A 19,211-nucleotide genomic window follows, 5' to 3' on the forward strand; every position below is an offset into this window, starting at 1 on the left:
AATATTTTCTCAGTCCCTTTCTTTCTCTCTTCTTCTTCTGGGACCCCTATAATTCGAATGTTGGTGCATTTAATGTTGTCCCAGAAGTCTTTGAGGCTGTCCTCAATTCTTTTCATTCTTTTTTCTTTATTGTGCTCTGCAGTAATTATTTCCACTATTTTATCTTCCAGGTCACTTATCCGTTTTTCTGCCTCAGTTATTCTGCTATTGATTCCTTCTAGAGAATTTTTCATTTCATTTATTGTGGTGTTCATCATTGTTTGTTTGCTCTTTAGTTCTTCTAGGTCCTTGTTAAACATTTCTTGTATTTTCTCCATGCTCTTTCCAAGATTTTGGATCATCTTTACTATCATTACTCTGAATTGTTTTTCAGGTAGACTGCCTATTTCCTCTTCATTTGTTTGGTCTGGTGGGTTTTTACCTTGCGTCTGCATCTGCTGTGTATTTCTCTGTCTTCTCATTTTGCTTAACTTACTGTGTTTGGGGTCTCCTTTCTGCAGGCTGGAGGTTCATAGTTCCCGTTGTTTTTGGTGTCTGTCCCCAGTGGGTAAGGTTGGTTCAGTGGGTTGCGTAGGCTTCCTGGTGGAGGGGACTGGTGCCTGTGCTCTGGTGGATGAGGCTGGATCTTGTCTTTCTGGTGGGCAGGACCGCGTCCGGTGGTGTGTTTTGGGGTGTCTGTGAACTTATTATTTTAAGCAGCCTCTCTGCTAATGGGTGGGGTTGTGTTCCTGTCTTGCTAGTTGTTTGGCATAGGGTGTCCAGCACTGTAGCTTGCTGGTCATTGAGTGGAGCTGGGTCTTAGCATTGAGATGGAGATCTCCGTGGAGCTTTTGCCGTTTGATGTTACCTGGTTCTGGGAGGTCTCTGGTGGACCAATGTCCTGAACTCAGCTCTCCTACCTTAGAGACTCATGCCTGACACCCAGCTGGAGCACCAAGATTCTGTCAGGCACACAGTGAGTGCCAACTGTGTGCCCAGGTCTTTTGGACACACCTCACGAAGGTTCTTCAGGGGCTCCTCATTTCCTCTGGTTCTGCTTGCAATCTCCAGTATTAGAGATGAGCCCAAATGGTGAACACACCTCCTTCAGACCCCAGATTAGTGGCGCAGAGAACACTTCATTTCAATTCATTCAGTCTTGTCTGTAGGTACATTGGTAGAACTGGAGAGATACTGACACATACACTTGCTTTTTTATCCAAAGTATTTCATTCATAGCCAAAGACGTGAACTGTCACAGCATCCACCTGATGGAGTTTGACACCTCGCTCCCCACTACATAGGGTCAGGGCTGCCTCTCAGCCTGGAGCTCCAGCACCACCTGGATTATCCCAGGGCACACTGCTACCTTGTTTTCTATTCTGATTTTATGTTTTAGGAGTAAAACCCCCTGAGGGACCCACTCTCTTCTTCACAGTGGGGAGGGATGTGATTGAGGGCTCAATTTGGGCATTCCCTGCCCTCCAGACAAATGCTGACAAAGCCCCTAATATATTTAAGATAATTACATGAAAGGTCACCTGACTGATTCCTTCCCATGGGTGAGATGCCAGAAATCCAGTGGCAGCAAGCCTTGTTTGACAGACTCTGTTAACCTCTCTCCTTCCCCTAAGGCACTAAAGGATTAAGTCTGAAACTCTAAATAAAAATCAGAGACCTTGATGAGCACTGACACAGAAAGACTACATATTTCATTGCCTCTAATGTTGCCTCTAGCTACTTGATTGTGCACATACAAGATATCTAGCATTGGTGATCTCATAATGACTTCAGCCTGATTTGGACCAGCTCTCAGGGGCTTGCTCAAGGTCCCCTGACCACATTGTGTCAAATTCCCCCAGAGCAGCCTGCAGTCCAAGGCAGAAGCTCCATGCTGAGCCATCAGCATCAAGTGCAAGGGTTTATAGGCAGAACTGCACATAGGGACCACACTGGAGCAACATGCACTTTGAAAAGCAGAATCTTTAATGGCTGATGAAAAACATCATTCATGTAGAATTTAAGAGGTAAATGCATCCATGTAAGTGCCAGGCATGTGCTATTTAGAATGTATATATTGTGGAGAAAATAAAAAATGGGAATATTAATGGAATAGAAAGCAAACACAAATTGCCCTCTGAGAGAGAAGTAGGCAAGTGTCAGTGTAGTTTGAGTTATCCCTAACCCCGTACCTTTTCTTGCACATGACTGAAGTTCTGGAATATTTTAGAACACTAGCTGCTTTTAAAAAAAGGTCTACTGACTCTGGTAGGTCACATTACAGACCAGAGACCACAAATTTACTTCGAGTTCAATTTTTTGGTTTTCAAAATCACAAACTTAATTGCAAACACTCCTCCATGACTCCAAAATGGAGCTATATGTCACATTGCTAAGAAATCTTTAGTTCCCAACATTATGAGGTATGAATTTTGTAGTTTAAGCCAGCAAATGGAGATACTGCCCAATTTGAAAAGGGTTGCCTGACAACTCGAGGAAGATGCTTTGGTCAGAATACACATGTAGCCCAGCAGATAATGCTTCAGAAAGACAGGTCAAGGCTGAGCTCTCCTTTTCCCAAGAAACTTCCCCTCTTGATCTCCACTCCCACCCCTTTCTCGGTCTGGGCTGGGACTGGGGCTCAGACATTTCCCAGACTATGCTCTGCTGCTGGACGCAAGACACAGGCAGGCAGAGAACTGGGACAGAGTCAAGTCCCACCACACGTTTTATGAATTACAGTGCCTGGGAGGCATCAGCTTTAAGGGGAGGCAAAGGCAGAGATAAAGAAAATGTGCAGAAAGTACATAAAGATAAATGCCTGTAAAATCACTGTTGTTTTAATGCATTCCATATTGCGGAAATAAAAACGTGAATATTCTTGATGATTTAATGGCAATAGCGTTCAGCTAAGACCTGTTTGTCCAACTAGACAATTATGCTATTTTATGCAAATATTTATAGTAGCTGATCCTGATTTTCAATTACAGTTCTGAAGGGCTGGTTAGTGCAGAAAAATGCCTTCTAAATGTGGGGCACATCACTTTCTCTCATGAAAGCTAATAAAGATGAGGCAGATCTCCTGTGGCCCAGCAGCGATGCCTCTCTGGCAGCTACGTGACCATTGAGTGCTACTGGACTAGCTCCTTCTTTCTGGCCCATTGTTGGATGGGATTGTTCTCAGTCACTCATTTGTCAGACCTGGGTTCAAATCCTGACATTCATTCATTCATTCATTCATTCATTTATTTATTTATTTATTTATGGCTGTGTTGGGTCTTTGTTTCTGTGTGAGGGCTTTCCTAGTTGTGGCAAGCAGGGGCCACTCTTCATTGCGATGCGTGGGCCTCTCACTATCGCGGCCTCTCTTGTTGCGGTGCACAGGCTCCAGACGCGCAGGCTCAGTAATTGTGGCTCATGGGCCCAGCTGCTCCGCGGCATGTGGGATCTTCCCAGACCAGGGCTCAAACCCGTGTCCCCTGCATTGGCAGGCAGATTCTCAACCACTGCGCCACCAGGGAAGCCCTCAAATCCTGACTTTGATTCTTATAAACTCTGCAATCTTGAGGAAGTTACTTAATCTGTATAAGTCATAGTTTTCTCATCTATAAAATGATGATAATGAGACTTTGTGTGTTGTGGGTAGAATTAAATGGTATACAGTACTTGCAGGTCAAGTGCTTAGCAGAGTACCTGTTACACTGTGAGCATAAAATATATATAATCTATTATGAATCATAATTACTATTAGTAATATTATCTAGGGCATCCTCACTATGGCTCCCTTCTTCTCAGAGAAGTGGACTAGGAGTCAAGAAACCTACACTACAGTTTTGTCTCTTTCTGACCACAGGACCAATCTTCAGAAGGTCATTCAACCCTTCAGGGTCTCAATTTTCTCAGCAATAAGAAAAATATGATCATAACTTCACTGTGATTTCACACTATCTTTTTAAGAAAAATTTTGGTCCTAAAATATCATTCCAAAATAACCATGTAGATACATCTAAAATTAACAGTATTTTTAAGAACCAGTAGGCTGGCAGAATATTTCCACACTTTAAAATTAAAATGAAGCCCTTAAGGATTTTAATTTGTTTGCCTATCAGAAAAAAAAACACAACGACGTAATTTCTAAAATGGGTCACACTGAACAAAAATCAGATTACCATCAAACTAATACTAAGACTTTTTAAGTGATTTTTTTTTCCCAGGCAGTCAAAGCTTCAGTCTCTTACACACTTTGCTGGCACAAATGCTAGATCATGGATATCACTCAAGAAAGTTGACCATTATTTTCTCAAACACTGAAGAAGTACATAAGCCCTCAAAAGATAAGCCAGCTGACTTCCGAGTATCCCACAGAAACACAACATCAACCCTACAGGCCATATTCCTCATGCATAACTTGTTTCCTCCGTGAAATATGAATGTGTATTCCAAATTTACTGCAACCTGAGAAGGGCAACTAAGCAATCAATGTTCACTCACTGTTGACAATTCACAACATGAATGCAAAGTTTACCTCTCAAGTTCTGCAATTTTCTTGTCCTTGTCATTCTTTTCATTCTCCACCTCCTTGAGGATCTCCAGCAACCGGTCGACTTCTGCTTGGGCCTTGCCACACTCATCACGGTAATAAGATGCCTCTTTATCAAGCTGTTTTATTCGGTCTGCAAATTCTGGGTTCATCCTGGAGTCATCTTCAATATTATGAGCCTTCAACATTATATTTTTAAAGAATGTAGTTAAGATAACAATTTAGAACAACAATAGATAGTGCAGTCACCAATGGCCCAGAAATTAACTTTGGAGAAAAAAAATAATAACTATCAAGAATTATGAAAAAAAAAAAGAATTATGGGTATACTGTCAGTTAAAAGGCAAAATAGAAAAATCACAAATTTCAGCTACCTTAGAACTATCTTGATTTTTAAGGGAGTTTCTTTTATTGTTAATATTTTATCTCATTAAATGATGCTACTTTTTGCTTTTTTCTCCCCACAAGAAATGGGGGCTTGGTGGAGGTAGAGACAGTGATGTGTTTATTTCTGGTGTTTTGGCAAACAGAACTAAGACAATTCAACTCCTCACAGTTACGTAAGTGACTCATACCAACAGTTTCCTTTTCCAATACAGAGAAACTGAGAAAAAACAATATTAAATTATTTTTCCAGGAACCATCAAGGGTATATGTAAAGCCAGGTAACATATAAGAGACTGGCTGACTGATCGTTGAACACTTCATCCCACTGAGAAATTTCAGCAGAAGATGTAGAATGAAACAAAGCCTTGAAAAAGCAGAAGGGTTTTCCAGCTAACAGTCATACCCATAAATTCTTGTTCTTTTGATTAAATAAACCTGAACCGGGAGGAGGATGAGCTAATTCATGAGCAAGCACACAGACGAGAATCTGCAAACACATGCATGGGGGGTGGGGGGCAGCTTTACACAGGAGAACAGACACAGGCAACAACATAGCAACAACACTGCAGAATAATTTGCAGCCAAAGTATTTGTGGTTTTGTGTGTGTGACAGTGCGTTATGGCTTTTTTTTTTTCCCCAAAATAAACTTTTGGCTGAAATATTCCCAGACAGATGGAAATAACACTGCACTGCAATGTTTTGCCTACCCCTTGTTTCCCATTATTCCTAATTGACTTCTTCAAAGAGCAGGCAGGGAAAAAACAAGTAGTTTAACAACAGTGCACATTCAACATAGAAAGTTCAGAGAGGTCATATATGTATATATCTCCAAAATCCATGTGTGAACTAATAAAATGTTAACAATTTATTAGGACTTAAATTATCCTGCTGTCTTCTACGTAGAGCAGATGTCCACTGTGTTTTTATACACTTTTTAAAAAAAATTTCAGGGAAAAAACAAGGCAAGCAAGCTACAACTAATGTGGGGTCAAATGAATCATGCATGGTTAGAAAAATTAACACTAATACTACTGTTAGGAGGTTGACAGTCTTTGCAATAATTTAGTAGAAAAAATTCAAAAATTAGTATAAATAAAAATAAATTTCTTATTTATGACAAACTAATTATTTTTAGGATATTTTTGCGTGTAACATATTATTTAAGCATGAGGATAGATGGGGAATAATTTGCTTTCACATTCTTTAATCTAAGATTTCCTTATTCAAGAAATATACTCAACTACGCAAAAGAACTTGGAAAAAATATATCAATTCAACACAGTACCAGGCAGCCTGTCATCCAAATTTCTCAGAAAATATTTATTTTTATTTATTTAGTGCATACACTGAGTTTCATTATAATAGAATAGAATAGAATTAGTGAGCTTTTTCAGTATAATTAAAATAATCTGAAAGAGAATCTTGAGCTAATATTCCTTTAGGAGTTTATTCATCTAATAATTTTATTTTAAATTGAGGTAATGAATATTAATTTGTTAATCTCCCGTCAAAAAATGTAGAGCAGGTATTCTATTTTAAAACAAAATACTCCATATAACTACTTCTATTTGTGATAATAATAATCAACTCATTACTCTTATAACAAAAGCATTTAAAATATACAGCTTTTCGATTACTATGAGAAAGAAAACAAAAATTTCATGTTAATTCTCTTCTACTTTTATACTATATTACCATTATTTTATGGCAGCTAAAAACCTTTCCATGGCAGTTTTCTCAAACTAACCAACCAGTGACATTAAGATCTTTAAAAAAAAGAATTAATGAACTAAGTAATGACCAGCTAGAAACACTCAAAATAAATGAATAAATGTATTGTAGCTTATTTCTGATGAGTGAAAATTCCTTTTTTGACTCAGATTTGAAGATTCACAAAGAGCTAGCAGTTAGCTGCTGTGGTTTATTTTGGTTGTTTTTATTCTTAAGATTATTATTATCACGATTTTTAATAAATGGGTATAGGATTACTAGTTGTAAGACCTAGATTCTAAATATGGCCTTGTGTCTTATGACTATGGGCAAATGAATAAGCCTCTCTAAGGACAGTGAAAACTATAAAATGACAAACATGGGGAAGGTATTATTCATTTGTGTCTTTATTGTGATTATTATTTTATAATACGCATCCCATCAGTGGGGCTTGTTATACAGCCAAGTTGATATGTTTATTTAATTTTCATTGACAAGATACTGCATACACCTTAGAGAAGCCTCCTGCTAGGTTTTCAGAGAAAGCAGTCTGCTGGTGATAGGTATGTAAGCACATTCCTTATTTTAGCTACTTGAAGAGAAGAAGGTAAACCAAGGCAAGTTTTCAGCACAGGGTGAAATTCAATGGGTTGGCAATCTTTTAAACCTACCAAGTGAGTATGGTTAAGGGACTCATGGGATGTTTAGAGGTACAGAAAGCCTAGGAAAAAACAATCCTGAATCTAGACCATGTTGACCACTGTGTGTGATGCTACGGTTAGATCATGATATTAAAATAAAGACCATAGCCATGTTTACAGCTGGACTGGTGTCTGTTAGATAATTTGTAGGTGCTAATGATTCTTCCTTTTAAAAGGAATAGACAACCTGAAGAACACCTTTGAATTAAATATATCTATTTATCTCCATATCAATGTCTACTGATTTCTGGGCAGAAGAGTTTATGTCAAATCACCTTCAATATTGGTGCCAGAATTCTTGGAAAGGTTATTAAATAAAGGTGTAGATACATATCATTTAAAAAAAATTTAAGTCAATAGAAAGCTGCAAGAAAGAGTCATATAGAGATGGAAGAGTAACAGCTGCTTTTGGATAATCACTAGGGTCCATGTGAAGACCCAAGGGAAGAGAGAGTTTCACATGACTGTAGGTTGGTGATCCCTGATCCAACCTAAGCAGTGGAGGCAAAAGTCTTCCACAGAATTTAACCAGCTCTACTCAGCATGAATCACAACTTTTCAGAGGATCGGCTGAAACCGTTAACTAGTGTAGCGTGAGTGTGTTATACTGTGATCTACAGACATGGGGGAGATACTATACTAAAGAAAAACAGGAGGAAATTGAGCTTACAAAGCCAATGCTTCCTTCAAAATTGTAAGGCCAGAGCCTCCTCTAAAAATAGAGAGAAGGAAGCACTTTCTTTGCATTTAGGCAATACTCTTGCCTTTTCAAATTAAAACATGGGTTCTTTAATCTGGACTGGTAGTTCCTGATAGGGATCAAAAGTAGACAACAGATTTGGGCCTAATGTACTTTAGGCACTGCAAAAACATAAAAATACATTTGAATAAATCATTACCTGAACAAATTCCTACCATGGCATTCTGACCTATTCAAGGTTTAGACTGAAAATATACAGTAAGTACTTCCCCTTATGAATCTGTTGGTTTTAAATTAGTACCCCCAAAAGGTCAGGAAGCAATTGCCCATTCCATTCATCTAAGACACATCAACTTCATTAACTAGTCAGGAATCTAGCTCTTGAAAAATGCAGATTGGTGTGGATTTTCTTTTAATGATTTCAGAACTTATGTATCATAAATATAGTGAAGCACATTGTCACTTTCAAAGACGTACACCAGTCATTAAAACCAAAGGAATACCGATGAGCATTTTTTTTCTAATGTAGAGATTTAATTTTTCTGATTAAACAGGTCAGTTTAAAAACAAATCCAGGTATCTGGTTCTGCTTCAAAATATTTCTGGTAACTTTTAGAGCAACTTTCAAGCATCTTATAGAAACACAGAAAATTGAGAAAAGAACATTTCAAAAATGTCTGTATTACATATTAGATCAGTAAATTTTGATGGTCCCCCAATTATGTTTCTTGCATTTCCATATGTAAGGAAATTTCCCCACAAATGGGAACAATCAAAACAAAGTTTGGAGCCTCACAGATGTGGGCAAGCTTGGCATTTTGATGTGAACTGGTTCTGAAAGCCTGAATCAAGCACAGAAGAGAAATCTGGTCATGACTTAGGACAAGGAGTACACAACAATACCTAGTGGTTATTTTAATGAAACAATTTAGAACTATTTCAGGAAATAAGGCAAAATTACAGATTAATACTATATCTAAATCAAAGTTAAGAGCAAACGTGATTAAAACCATACCAGGATTGATAGTATCAATATGACAAATCACAAGTTTATTTACACTCCTTGTGTGAAAGTTAGCCATTGATTATTTTCAATAAAATGTTAGTTCATCATTCCAAGTGCCTAGAAAGGAAAGCATTAACTTTGGTCCAGAAACCTGATGTGAAACTAGGCAGGGAATATTCAATTATAATGTTAAATAACATTCTCTCTTTGAAATGGGCCTTAACAATTTTAATGAAAAATCATTTCTCTCAAAATAAACAAATGATTAGTCATGACCATACAGTGCAAGCAGAACACTAACTAATGAATCTGAGGACTTTTCTTCATGCTGCTTATGCTTTTAGCAATAATTTGTTAAATTTATTTACTTTAAAAATATGATTCTCCATTGCAGCACTTTGGGGGTTTAGTGTCTGTTAACAACACTTTAACGGTCCTTTCATATCTTAACAGCAGAACAGGGTATATAAACTACTCTAAACATTATTTCAATCTGCTACAGGAAGTTCCAATCTTCACATAATTCTGAGTTATAAACAAAATATTACTTTTTAAAATAGAGTTTTTAGGGTGATTTTAGAACTCTAACATGTTATAAAATTTAAATTTTATTTTAAATCCAATTAATTAATACCAAATATAATAGGTGAGTCTAAAAAATACGTCTGGAAACTAATAACGATGTACCTTTGAGTCTTACATTACTTAATGCTAAAGGAAATTATTCTTTCACAATTCCAGCTAACTACATCCAGAATATTCACAATTTGCATATTATAACAACCGTTCCAAAAAGAAATTTCTTGTCATAGATGAGACAAATAGGATATGTATAATAAACATAAGAAAAATTATTTTGAACATTTGTTTAAGTTCCACATATACAAAATAAAAAGAACCAACTGTACACTTAACACTTCTTAAGACCCTTCACACAAAAATATAATTATTAATGTAATACCTTTTAACTATGGAATTTCCTAAAATTAGCAATGTAGAGAACTGAGTAATTATCTGGATGGTCTGATACAAAACATGTGACTTCAAATATTAAGTGTTATTTCAAATAGAATTTGAATTCTTTAGGTACTGAAAGCCTAGATTCAGTGTGAGGTATGTTTGTGTGTATATGTGTGTTTGTACATGCTACATGTATGCTCTGAATTATCTCTTAAATAGTTGTAATTTTCCATTGTGTCAGGGGAGCTAGCTAGTCTATGAGTGAATCAAATAATTTTCAGACACTGGCTAAAAAAAAATCGTAAAAAGAAACCACTGTACCTAGACAAGAACTGTGAAAGTATTTATAATTCAGCCTATCATGTCCCTGGGATTGCAGTCTTATAATGACATATAAATCAGGAAGAGTTCACTGAACACGAACAAAATTTTTTTCCCCTTTGGGCTGGAAAAATGCATGGTCTTTTTCTTGTAAAACCTTACATAAAATATGAGTCCCACAAAAGGTGAATTTGTAGAAGAGATGGGATTTCAAAAGATAGTGACCAGGCAGGGGGGACTCATATGTGTGGGAACAACAGAGGGGTCTCAAGTGCATCTTAGCCAGTAGCAAAGTTGCCCCAGTACCTCCAAATCAAACATTTGCCCTGCAGCAATGATGGTATTAAATGAAGCACTAAATTTAGGACCCAGAAAGTCTAAAGATTTATTAAAAATTTATAAGAGGCTTCTGGATACCATCTCTGGGCACAATAACCATTAGGGCTACAGCAAAGAAGGTATTGGAGACTGATGAAAAAATGATATTACTTGTCTAGAATTAAGAACTAAAGGAAGAAAAGAACTCACCTGAAGATAACCTGCACAGTGTTTATAATGACAAGACAAAACTCCTTCAGGAGTAGAGACTGGTAGTTAAGCTGAAGAAAGGTTATTACTATAAGAAGTAATAAGGATACACAGACAACATTTTAGACTCCTAAGACATGGCATTAGAGTATCACTTAGTAAAACAGAGTGACTAATGTAAAAGGTTTTTCAAAGTAGAAGGTTTATTTCTACTCTAGGATAAAAATACTCCCAGGAGGACTTCAAAGCTTAATTTTTATTTATTCTGATTTAGTTTAGACTGATGTACATAGGACTGACTGTAAAATTATCTTATTTAACAAAAACAAGTTATAATTCACCAAGTTTTGTAGGGTGGCCATATTCAAAATAAATAAACAAGAATAAAATAAATTTCCTAGGTACCAGTAACTGGTTAGAAAATAAAAGGAGAAATATAGCATTCACAACAGTAACCTAAAAATTATATACATAGAAATGCTTAGGGCTATCCTTAAAAAGAAACATCACAGGCCTATAATAGGAAAATGTCAAAACTTTACTGTAAAAGATAACTGAAATAGATAAAAGTTGTATCAAGTTCACGAAATGGGAAAAAAAATATTGGAAAGATAGCAATCATTCTAAAATTATTTTATAGGTTGAATATAATTCAAATTAAAATAAACAACTGTGCTTTTTAATTGACAAGGTGATCCTAAAGTTTACTTGGAATGATAGAAAATTAAAGGCTAAGAACATTAAAACAAACTGAGACTTAATAAAAAGCAGAGAGAAGTAGGGTGGAATTTGCTGCACTAGATGTTTAAAAATATTATAAAGCCACAATAAATAAAATTCTGACTCAACAAGTAATGGAAATTGATAAAACTAAACAGAAGCTCAGAAATTAAGATATTCATCCATATAAGAATTTAGTATAAAACAGTAGCAAGATCAGTGGATACAGAAAGAATTACTTGATAAATGGTGCTGGGATAACTAGTTGATCATTTAGAAAAATATAGTTAGAACCCCACCACTCAACATGAATCAAAGTAATCTAAAGATAGATAAGGTGGTTAAATTGATATAAAAAGTAACATTTAAAAATTTTAATATAGGTGAGTGTCTATGCTTGAAATCAGAGGATGACTTTTAAGCATAAAGGCAATGAGGAAACCCTAAAGGGAAACACAGGTCAAGAATGTAAAAATAGTTCTCTATAGAAAAAAATTAAAGTAAATAAAACTTTGCCACAAATCTGACAAAGTTTCCATATAAAGCACAGAATAACCCATACAATCCAATGAACAAAACAGAAAACTCAAAAACAAGTGCTTAAATGACTTAAAGAAACAATTTACAGAAGAGTAATACAAACAGCTAATAAATGAATTAAAAACCTCAACCACACTAGTAATTAATGAAAGGAAAGTTAAAATGAGAAAAAATGTTCCACCTGTGCATTTGTCAAAGTTATGTAAAATGACAGTCCTTGGTGTTGGTCTGGGTGTTACAGAAAGAATGCCTTTATTCAGTGCTGGAAGAACCATGCCTTAGTAGAACTTCTCTAAAATGCAACATAGCAGGAACTACTGGGAGCTTTTAAAAGTTACTGGCCCAGGATTTTATTCTATTAAAAAAATAGAAATGTGGGAAAATTAATATGGAAAGATGTTCTTCAGTGTATTATTTATACTGGCCAAAAAAAAAAAGAGGGAAGAAATGATTAACGTTTGGGGAATGAAAACATAGAGTGGAATATCATATAAACATTAAAAAGGTGTTTTAGAAGAACAGTTAATTACATGAGAAAATTCTGATGATGTCATAAAAATAGGATATAAAACTCAACAAACACTTTGACACAATTTCATGAAAAGAAATAGATATTAGATAAGAAAAAAGAAAAAGAAAAAAGAAGAAAGAATAGAGGGAAGGAGAGAAGGAAGGAAAAGGGAGGGAAGGGCGAGAAAGGAAAGAAAGAAGGAAAAGGGTAGAAAAGGAGACAGGAGATGAAAGAACACTAACAATCAATCAAAAGATGTCTGGGTGTGGAACAACCTAGATGTTCCTAGCTATCATCTCTGTGCACTAAGGTGTCTTGTTACTTTTATTTTCTCCTATATCCATCTATACGTTGGCAAACTTTCCGCTGAGACCATACCTTATTTCTATAACCAGAAAAACATAGTCATTTTTTAAAACGCTCTAAAGTATAGAAAATTCATCATGCTGCATCTCTATCAGTCTAAAAAAGAATTGAGGGCTTCCCTGGTGGCACAGTGGTTAAGAATCCACCTGCCAATGCAGGGGACACGGGTTCGAGCCCTGGTCTGGGAAGATCCCACATGCCGCGGAGCAACTAAGCCCGCACGCCACAACTACGGAGCCTGTGCTCTAGAGCCCATGAGCCACAACTACTGAACCCGCGTGCCACAACTACTGAAGCCCGCATGCCTAGAGCCTGTGCTCTGCAACAAGAGAAACCACCGCAATGAGAAGCCTGCGCACCTCAACAAAAAGTAGCCCCCACTCACTGCAACTAGAGAAAGCCCGCGAGCAGCAACAAAGACCCAACACAGCCAAAAGTAAATAAATACAATTTTTTAAAAATTCAAAAATAAATAAATAAAAAAGAATTGAACCCTGAGAATATCTGCAGACAGGGGAGTTAAAATACTGAGCTATACACTATGGAAAACAGTATGGAGGTTCCTCAGAAAACTAAAAATAGAGTTGCCATATGATCCAGCAATCCCACTCCTGGGCAAATATCTGGGCAAAACTATAATTCAAAAAGATACACGCACCCTTATGTTCACAGCACCACTATTCACAATAGCCAAGACACGGAAACAACCTAAGTGTCCATCAACAGATGAATGGATAAAGAAAATGTGGTACATATATACAATGGAATACTACTAAGCCATAAAAAAGAATGAAATAATGCCATTTGCAGCAACATGGATGCAACTAGAGGTTACCACACTAAGTGAAGTAAGTCAGAAAGAGAAATACAAACACCATGTGATAACACTTATATGGGGAATCTAAAATATGACACAAATGAACTTATTTACGAAACAGAAACAGACTCACAGACAGAGAGAATAGACTTGTGCTTGCCAAGGGGCAGAGGGGTGGGGAGCGATGGATTGGGAGTTTGGAATTAGCAGATGCAAACTATTATATATAGAATGGATAAACAACAAGGTCCTACTGTATAGCAGAGGGAACTATATTCAATATCTTGTAATAAACCATAAAGGAAAAGAAAATGGCAAAGAATATATACATGTATAACTGAATCACTTCAGTGTACAGCAGAAATTAACACAACACTGTAAATCAACTATACTTCAATAAAATAAATTTTTAAAAATAATAATAATGAGCTATTTTAATTGGCTATATTAATAATTGGCTATATTCCCAAGATGCCAAAACAATGGGTTAGCTTAATTAACTCAGGGAGAAAAATCAGTCAACGACTTTTGAATTAGTCACCTAAAGGACTGAAAAGTTTGCTTTTGCATCCTAGAGACCCATCACTGGGTTAAAATGAAGGCAAAATCCAATATGTGCCATGTCATCAATATTTCTGGAAATGGTCTAAAAGTTAACAGAACTATTTCTTTGGCCCTACCTATCCTAACAGGGATGGTGAACTCCTATTGTGGTCCTGATAAATCATAGCTGCTGCAGAAACAAAGCCCTCCCCATTTGCCCTGCACACTGAAAACATGACATACTTAGGTTTTTCTCCTGTCCTTAAGTAGTAAGTGTGAGACAATTTCAGTGGGATTACTTTACACCTCTTTAAAATGATCTACAGAAAACACTTATTTTTCCTGGGGTCAATTTTCAAGCTTGAAGATATCCCAATCTTAATTTGTCTTTCTTCACATCTCCACTGTCCTAAACCTGCTTATTAACCATTCAAATATTAAGGGAAAGGAAATTTGGGTTATTTTTGTTGCTCTGCTAAAAATCACATATGGGGAAAGAGGTTAATAAAGATGCTCCAACAAGGCTTGAGGAATTCTGTTTGCAAAAGTACAATTTGTTTTAAAGAATGGAGGGTGGAGGCTGAATCTAATGAAATACACCCAAGCATCTTGTGTATCATGCTGTATGTATCCTGGAGCAGCGGCTTAACAAAAAGTTGTTGGCTGAATTGTTTCCTTTATCCCTGCTATTCCTTTTTCCCATGATGGGAATTTATAAATAAGAGATAATTAGAATGCATGATAGCACAGATCACATCTGCCACATAACAAATCCCAGTCACCTTTATGTATTATTTCTCCCATTAAGTCACCTAAGTTGACAAAACAAAAAAGCCCTTCTTCTTTAATAAGTTAAAGAAACAAATAAACTGCTTTATATAAACACACACTTGTTATGAGGATAAAAAAATCAGTGGTGGCATCTGGGCTGTTTTACACATATTTTTTACTAGTTACCTGTTTTTTTGTACCATTAAGCTATAATCAGAATTGTTACTATCTGTTATTAGGAGACTATATTTTACTTTGTTCTCAAATGATATGTTTTTAACTCTTACAAAACCCACAGTAATGTTAGGCATTTACTAGTCTCAAAGGGCATAGCCCTACTTTAAAATCTAAACCTACTTTAACTTCTATCCCTTGAATATAACATACATTGAGTTGTTTGCTATTTTACAAATGCTATCCCTTTTGGCATAGATAACTCTATGTTTGAAGGATCTGGGAAAGAATGCTATGAGCCTAGATCTGCAGCTGACCTCTGTTTTTCTATCGCCTTAGGGTTGAAGTTAAGACAGAGGTAATATCAGAGCTGGCAATATTTCCCTGAGTTCTTAATTTTTAAATTTCACTTTCAAAAGAAATGGCAGTGGCCTCTGCACAGGTCATTTCTTTTGACAGAACGGAAATGGGAAGAGACGTATAAATATTTTCGAAACATCCCCAATATGGCACACTGTGACGTGATCAATGGATCCTCATGCTTTGATATGTTACAGCGGGAACTTTCAGAAATGACTTACTGGGTTGTACATCTGATTGAACAACTGCTCAGCTTGCTACATTGCAAAGTTGGGGAGGCATTGAAGCACAGACAGGGAAAGAAGGAAAGATCCAGAAACACAGCATTAGCTCAACAAATCTAGTGCATTTGCACAGACAAACTCATGGTTAAAAGGAAGAAATTTCAGTTTCTAAACATTCCACAGTGAAAGTGAGAGGCTCTAGGGAAATAGAAATGTTGACTTTGGCTCCTAAAACAGAATAGCTGGAATAAGAAATTTAAGGTTTGTGTTACTTTCCCTTTCTCAAGTTAAATAACCCATGAAATAAAGAAAGCTGTCCACTTTTGATGATACATGAAGTGCTGGCCTCCAACAATGAATCAGAGGAAGTGCTTTTGGCCAAGCCTGCAATTTGTTACCTGAACTTCAAAGATGGTAATAATAAAAGATTAATTAACTCTTATCATTGAATTTATACCTCTTCTTTTATATTAACACAAGCCTGAATTTTCTGTTCAGTCTAACTTTAGAAAAATATAGATCAGCAAACAGCAGGTTAGCAATAGCAAAATATCAGTAAGCAAGACATTACAGGATTAACAGCAAATGGGAAAAGAAAAAATTTAAGTCAGTAGGAAGATTAAAGGGAACCCAAATACAGTATTATCCATTGTCTACTGCCAGTTTCCACTGGTAGTTCATAATAACAAAAAATACCATTTTTTGTGTCTACCCTACTATGTTCCAAGTCCTTTAGAATCTTCAATGCTCTTCTATTTTGTGTAGAAGATTTAAATGTTTGCAGATTTAAATGTACTAAATATTATTTTAAATAGCATCCTCAAGTTATATTTCTTAAATACTTGCATCATTAATTTGGGGCTCAATGTCAAGGTGTAGAAGGTGAAATATTGTAGGATCTTTTCATTTGCTTTAAGCCAAGACATGTCTTTGAAGAACATGAATTTTTTCTTTCTTCAACTTTGATAAAGTAAATGATACTTTTATTGTGGTTTTAAAAAACACCCTCCTCAAAATGATATTAATTGGAAAATTACCAAATAAGACAAATCAAAACATTTTGAATTGCTGTTGCTTCTCAAATGATTTCTAGTAATTTAAGGTAAATTTACTTCTACATATTGAACACTAAATACTCTTTTGAAAGACAAAATGATCCACATGCCACTAGGTTCTTCTCAACCCCTAGGTGTCTAATTAAGATTAATGAATGCACTAAGTTATAAAGTACACTCATAGCTAGTACTTAAGAATTATTTGGTTAATATCATTTTATCAGCCTCACTAATATCAGTAAAGATTTCCTTACAAGTGAATCTTGGATTGTTTGTTTTTAAGAGGTGGGATGGAATGTGTAAGGAATAGCTCCTTTTCTGCCTATAGTAACCATTTTTGACACAAAGTATTTGGAAATGTCTTAAATTGACACAGTATAGTAAAGGGTTCAAAGCAACTATGTGTATGAATGTTCTCCACAAACTTTTCTGTTAAAACTCACCAATTTCAAGCATTGTTTATAAGACAAAAGCAAATTTAAAGTGCCATTTGGATTCCATTGTCACTAGCAAACAAGGTTTCTGTTTAGCTAAACACATCTACAATGCTGTATGGATTTTATGATAAAAATACCTGGATGCTCACAAATCTTAAGCAAAATTCCATTGGGAACTCATGGTTTATTTATGACATAATAAAACTATTATGTTTTCAGCTTTCATTTAGTAACCCCTTATATTTTATTCACAAGTCACATACCCTTTTATTTAAAAGGAGGCCCAGACACTCCTTAAGCTTTTATAGCTGCTTATTTTTCCATGAGTAAATGATGTGTTTTATGTATATTCACATACTGTTGGCTTATATTTTCAAATATTTCATGTAGATCTCAATTCTTTTTAAGGTGATGGGTACTTGAGGTTTTTACAGAACTATTTATTAGCAGAAATTAAAGACTACTAGAAAAAGTGTTTTGAACTTTCGAATTTAGTTGATGTAGAGGGCCAAAAATAACAAAATAACATCTGCAGGTTAGGTATAAAAATATTTAAATTATAATTACCTTATTTAATCTCACTGTACTATGCATTTAGGAGATAGTATAAGCAAAGATTATTTATATACTTAGAAACAAATTATCTTTTCATAAATTAAATAGGTCCTTTACAGCAAGACAACCGTATTTGTTACTTTAATTCTGGTGATGTAGCAGAATGTTAAAATGTCATCAGGAATAATGCTAAAATATTTATAGGATTTGATCTATGAATTTCAGAACATGGTGTCTATCTGAGAGTCTAAGGAAACCACATGTTCTAATTGACTTTCGGGGGTTAACCATAACTATGTTGAAAGAAACTAAATTCAATTGCATAGACACTCATTTATTAAACTAGTTAAGTCATATACATGGAAACTACAAGCATCAATACATGAACCTCTTTCTTTTAATTTTTAGAGGATTTCAAATTCCATAGATGACTTACACTAAAAGGGAGGGTGTCAAGTATGTATCTGCAGAAATAATATATGGGATGCCCTCAACTCCACAATGGCTCCTCAGAGTTGATGAAGGGCATCTTTCATGCCCAGGTCTATTTGGGGCCCTCCTTCAGGATTCAGCACATTGCAAGTGAGGTAAGATAACTCAAAGACCACCACAGGAAGCCAAAGAAGTTCTCTCGAGTTATCTGAGAGTCTGCCTTATGATCACAAAACTGTTCATTAAATAAAAAGTACCTTTCTTAGGTTCATTTCTTGATATGCATATGCATGTATAACATATTGCAGAAAACATTCATATATGTGTTAAGAATATGTATCATACACCCAATGCATAAATAGCCAAGTCAGTCTCCATGTAAACACCCTCAAATAGGCAGTTTAAATTCTTCTATTTATTGTTCAAGATTTCTGCTTAACTAGATGTTGCTTGAAAAAAGTGAGATGTTGAGTGGATTAGGAAATAGACTTTGTAATATAGAGATTTTCTGGCTTTTTTTGTAAAGAGATTTGACCTGTATATTTATCTTTTTCTGTACTAGTAAGGAGACTTTATTAGTGTGAAATCTCATGACAATTCCCTAAAATTCTGTGGTAAAGTGAACACAGTATAATCACATTTCAGTTATATATTGCATCATACGTACAAAATAGTATATTAAATTTTAAAATATCCAGAATTTCTCCACAGATATGATGCTTTCACATCCCTATCATCCATATCATATATTTTCATAACTCTAGCAAATAAATCCCCATTCCAATATGCTATGAATTATACAGTCAAATTTTATTATATGCTTCGTTTGATTGTTTAGATTCTTATCATCTCTTTTGAATAAGTTTATAAAGT

The 19,211-nt window shown here is 35.5% G+C and overlaps 1 protein-coding gene and 1 long non-coding RNA gene across 5 annotated transcripts in view; one reads left to right on the forward strand and one right to left on the reverse strand.

The window, feature by feature from the left end:
* The window catches only part of ERC2 (ELKS/RAB6-interacting/CAST family member 2), a 954,807-nt gene that overhangs the window by 501,939 nt on the left and 433,657 nt on the right, over positions 1-19,211 (reverse strand). For 2 of the 4 annotated variants that reach the window (XM_082414435.1, XM_082414437.1), the window contains exons 11-12: positions 15,857-15,892; positions 4,505-4,698 (exon numbers count right to left, since the gene is read on the reverse strand). In XM_082414435.1, the coding sequence (XP_082270561.1) occupies positions 4,505-4,698; positions 15,857-15,892 (230 nt within the window). The remainder of the gene's footprint in view (positions 1-4,504; positions 4,699-15,856; positions 15,893-19,211) is intronic. The other 2 variants (XM_082414434.1, XM_082414436.1) reach the window with 1 other exon arrangement.
* LOC309638502 overlaps positions 3,206-19,211 on the forward strand; it is a 42,192-nt gene continuing 26,186 nt past the window's right edge. The window contains exon 1 of the long non-coding RNA XR_014251180.1: positions 3,206-3,355. This is a non-coding gene — a long non-coding RNA (uncharacterized lncRNA). The remainder of the gene's footprint in view (positions 3,356-19,211) is intronic.

The sequence above is a fragment of the Balaenoptera physalus genome, assembly GCF_965194825.1.
Source record: "Balaenoptera physalus genome assembly, chromosome: 11".
NCBI lineage: Eukaryota > Metazoa > Chordata > Mammalia > Artiodactyla > Balaenopteridae > Balaenoptera > Balaenoptera physalus.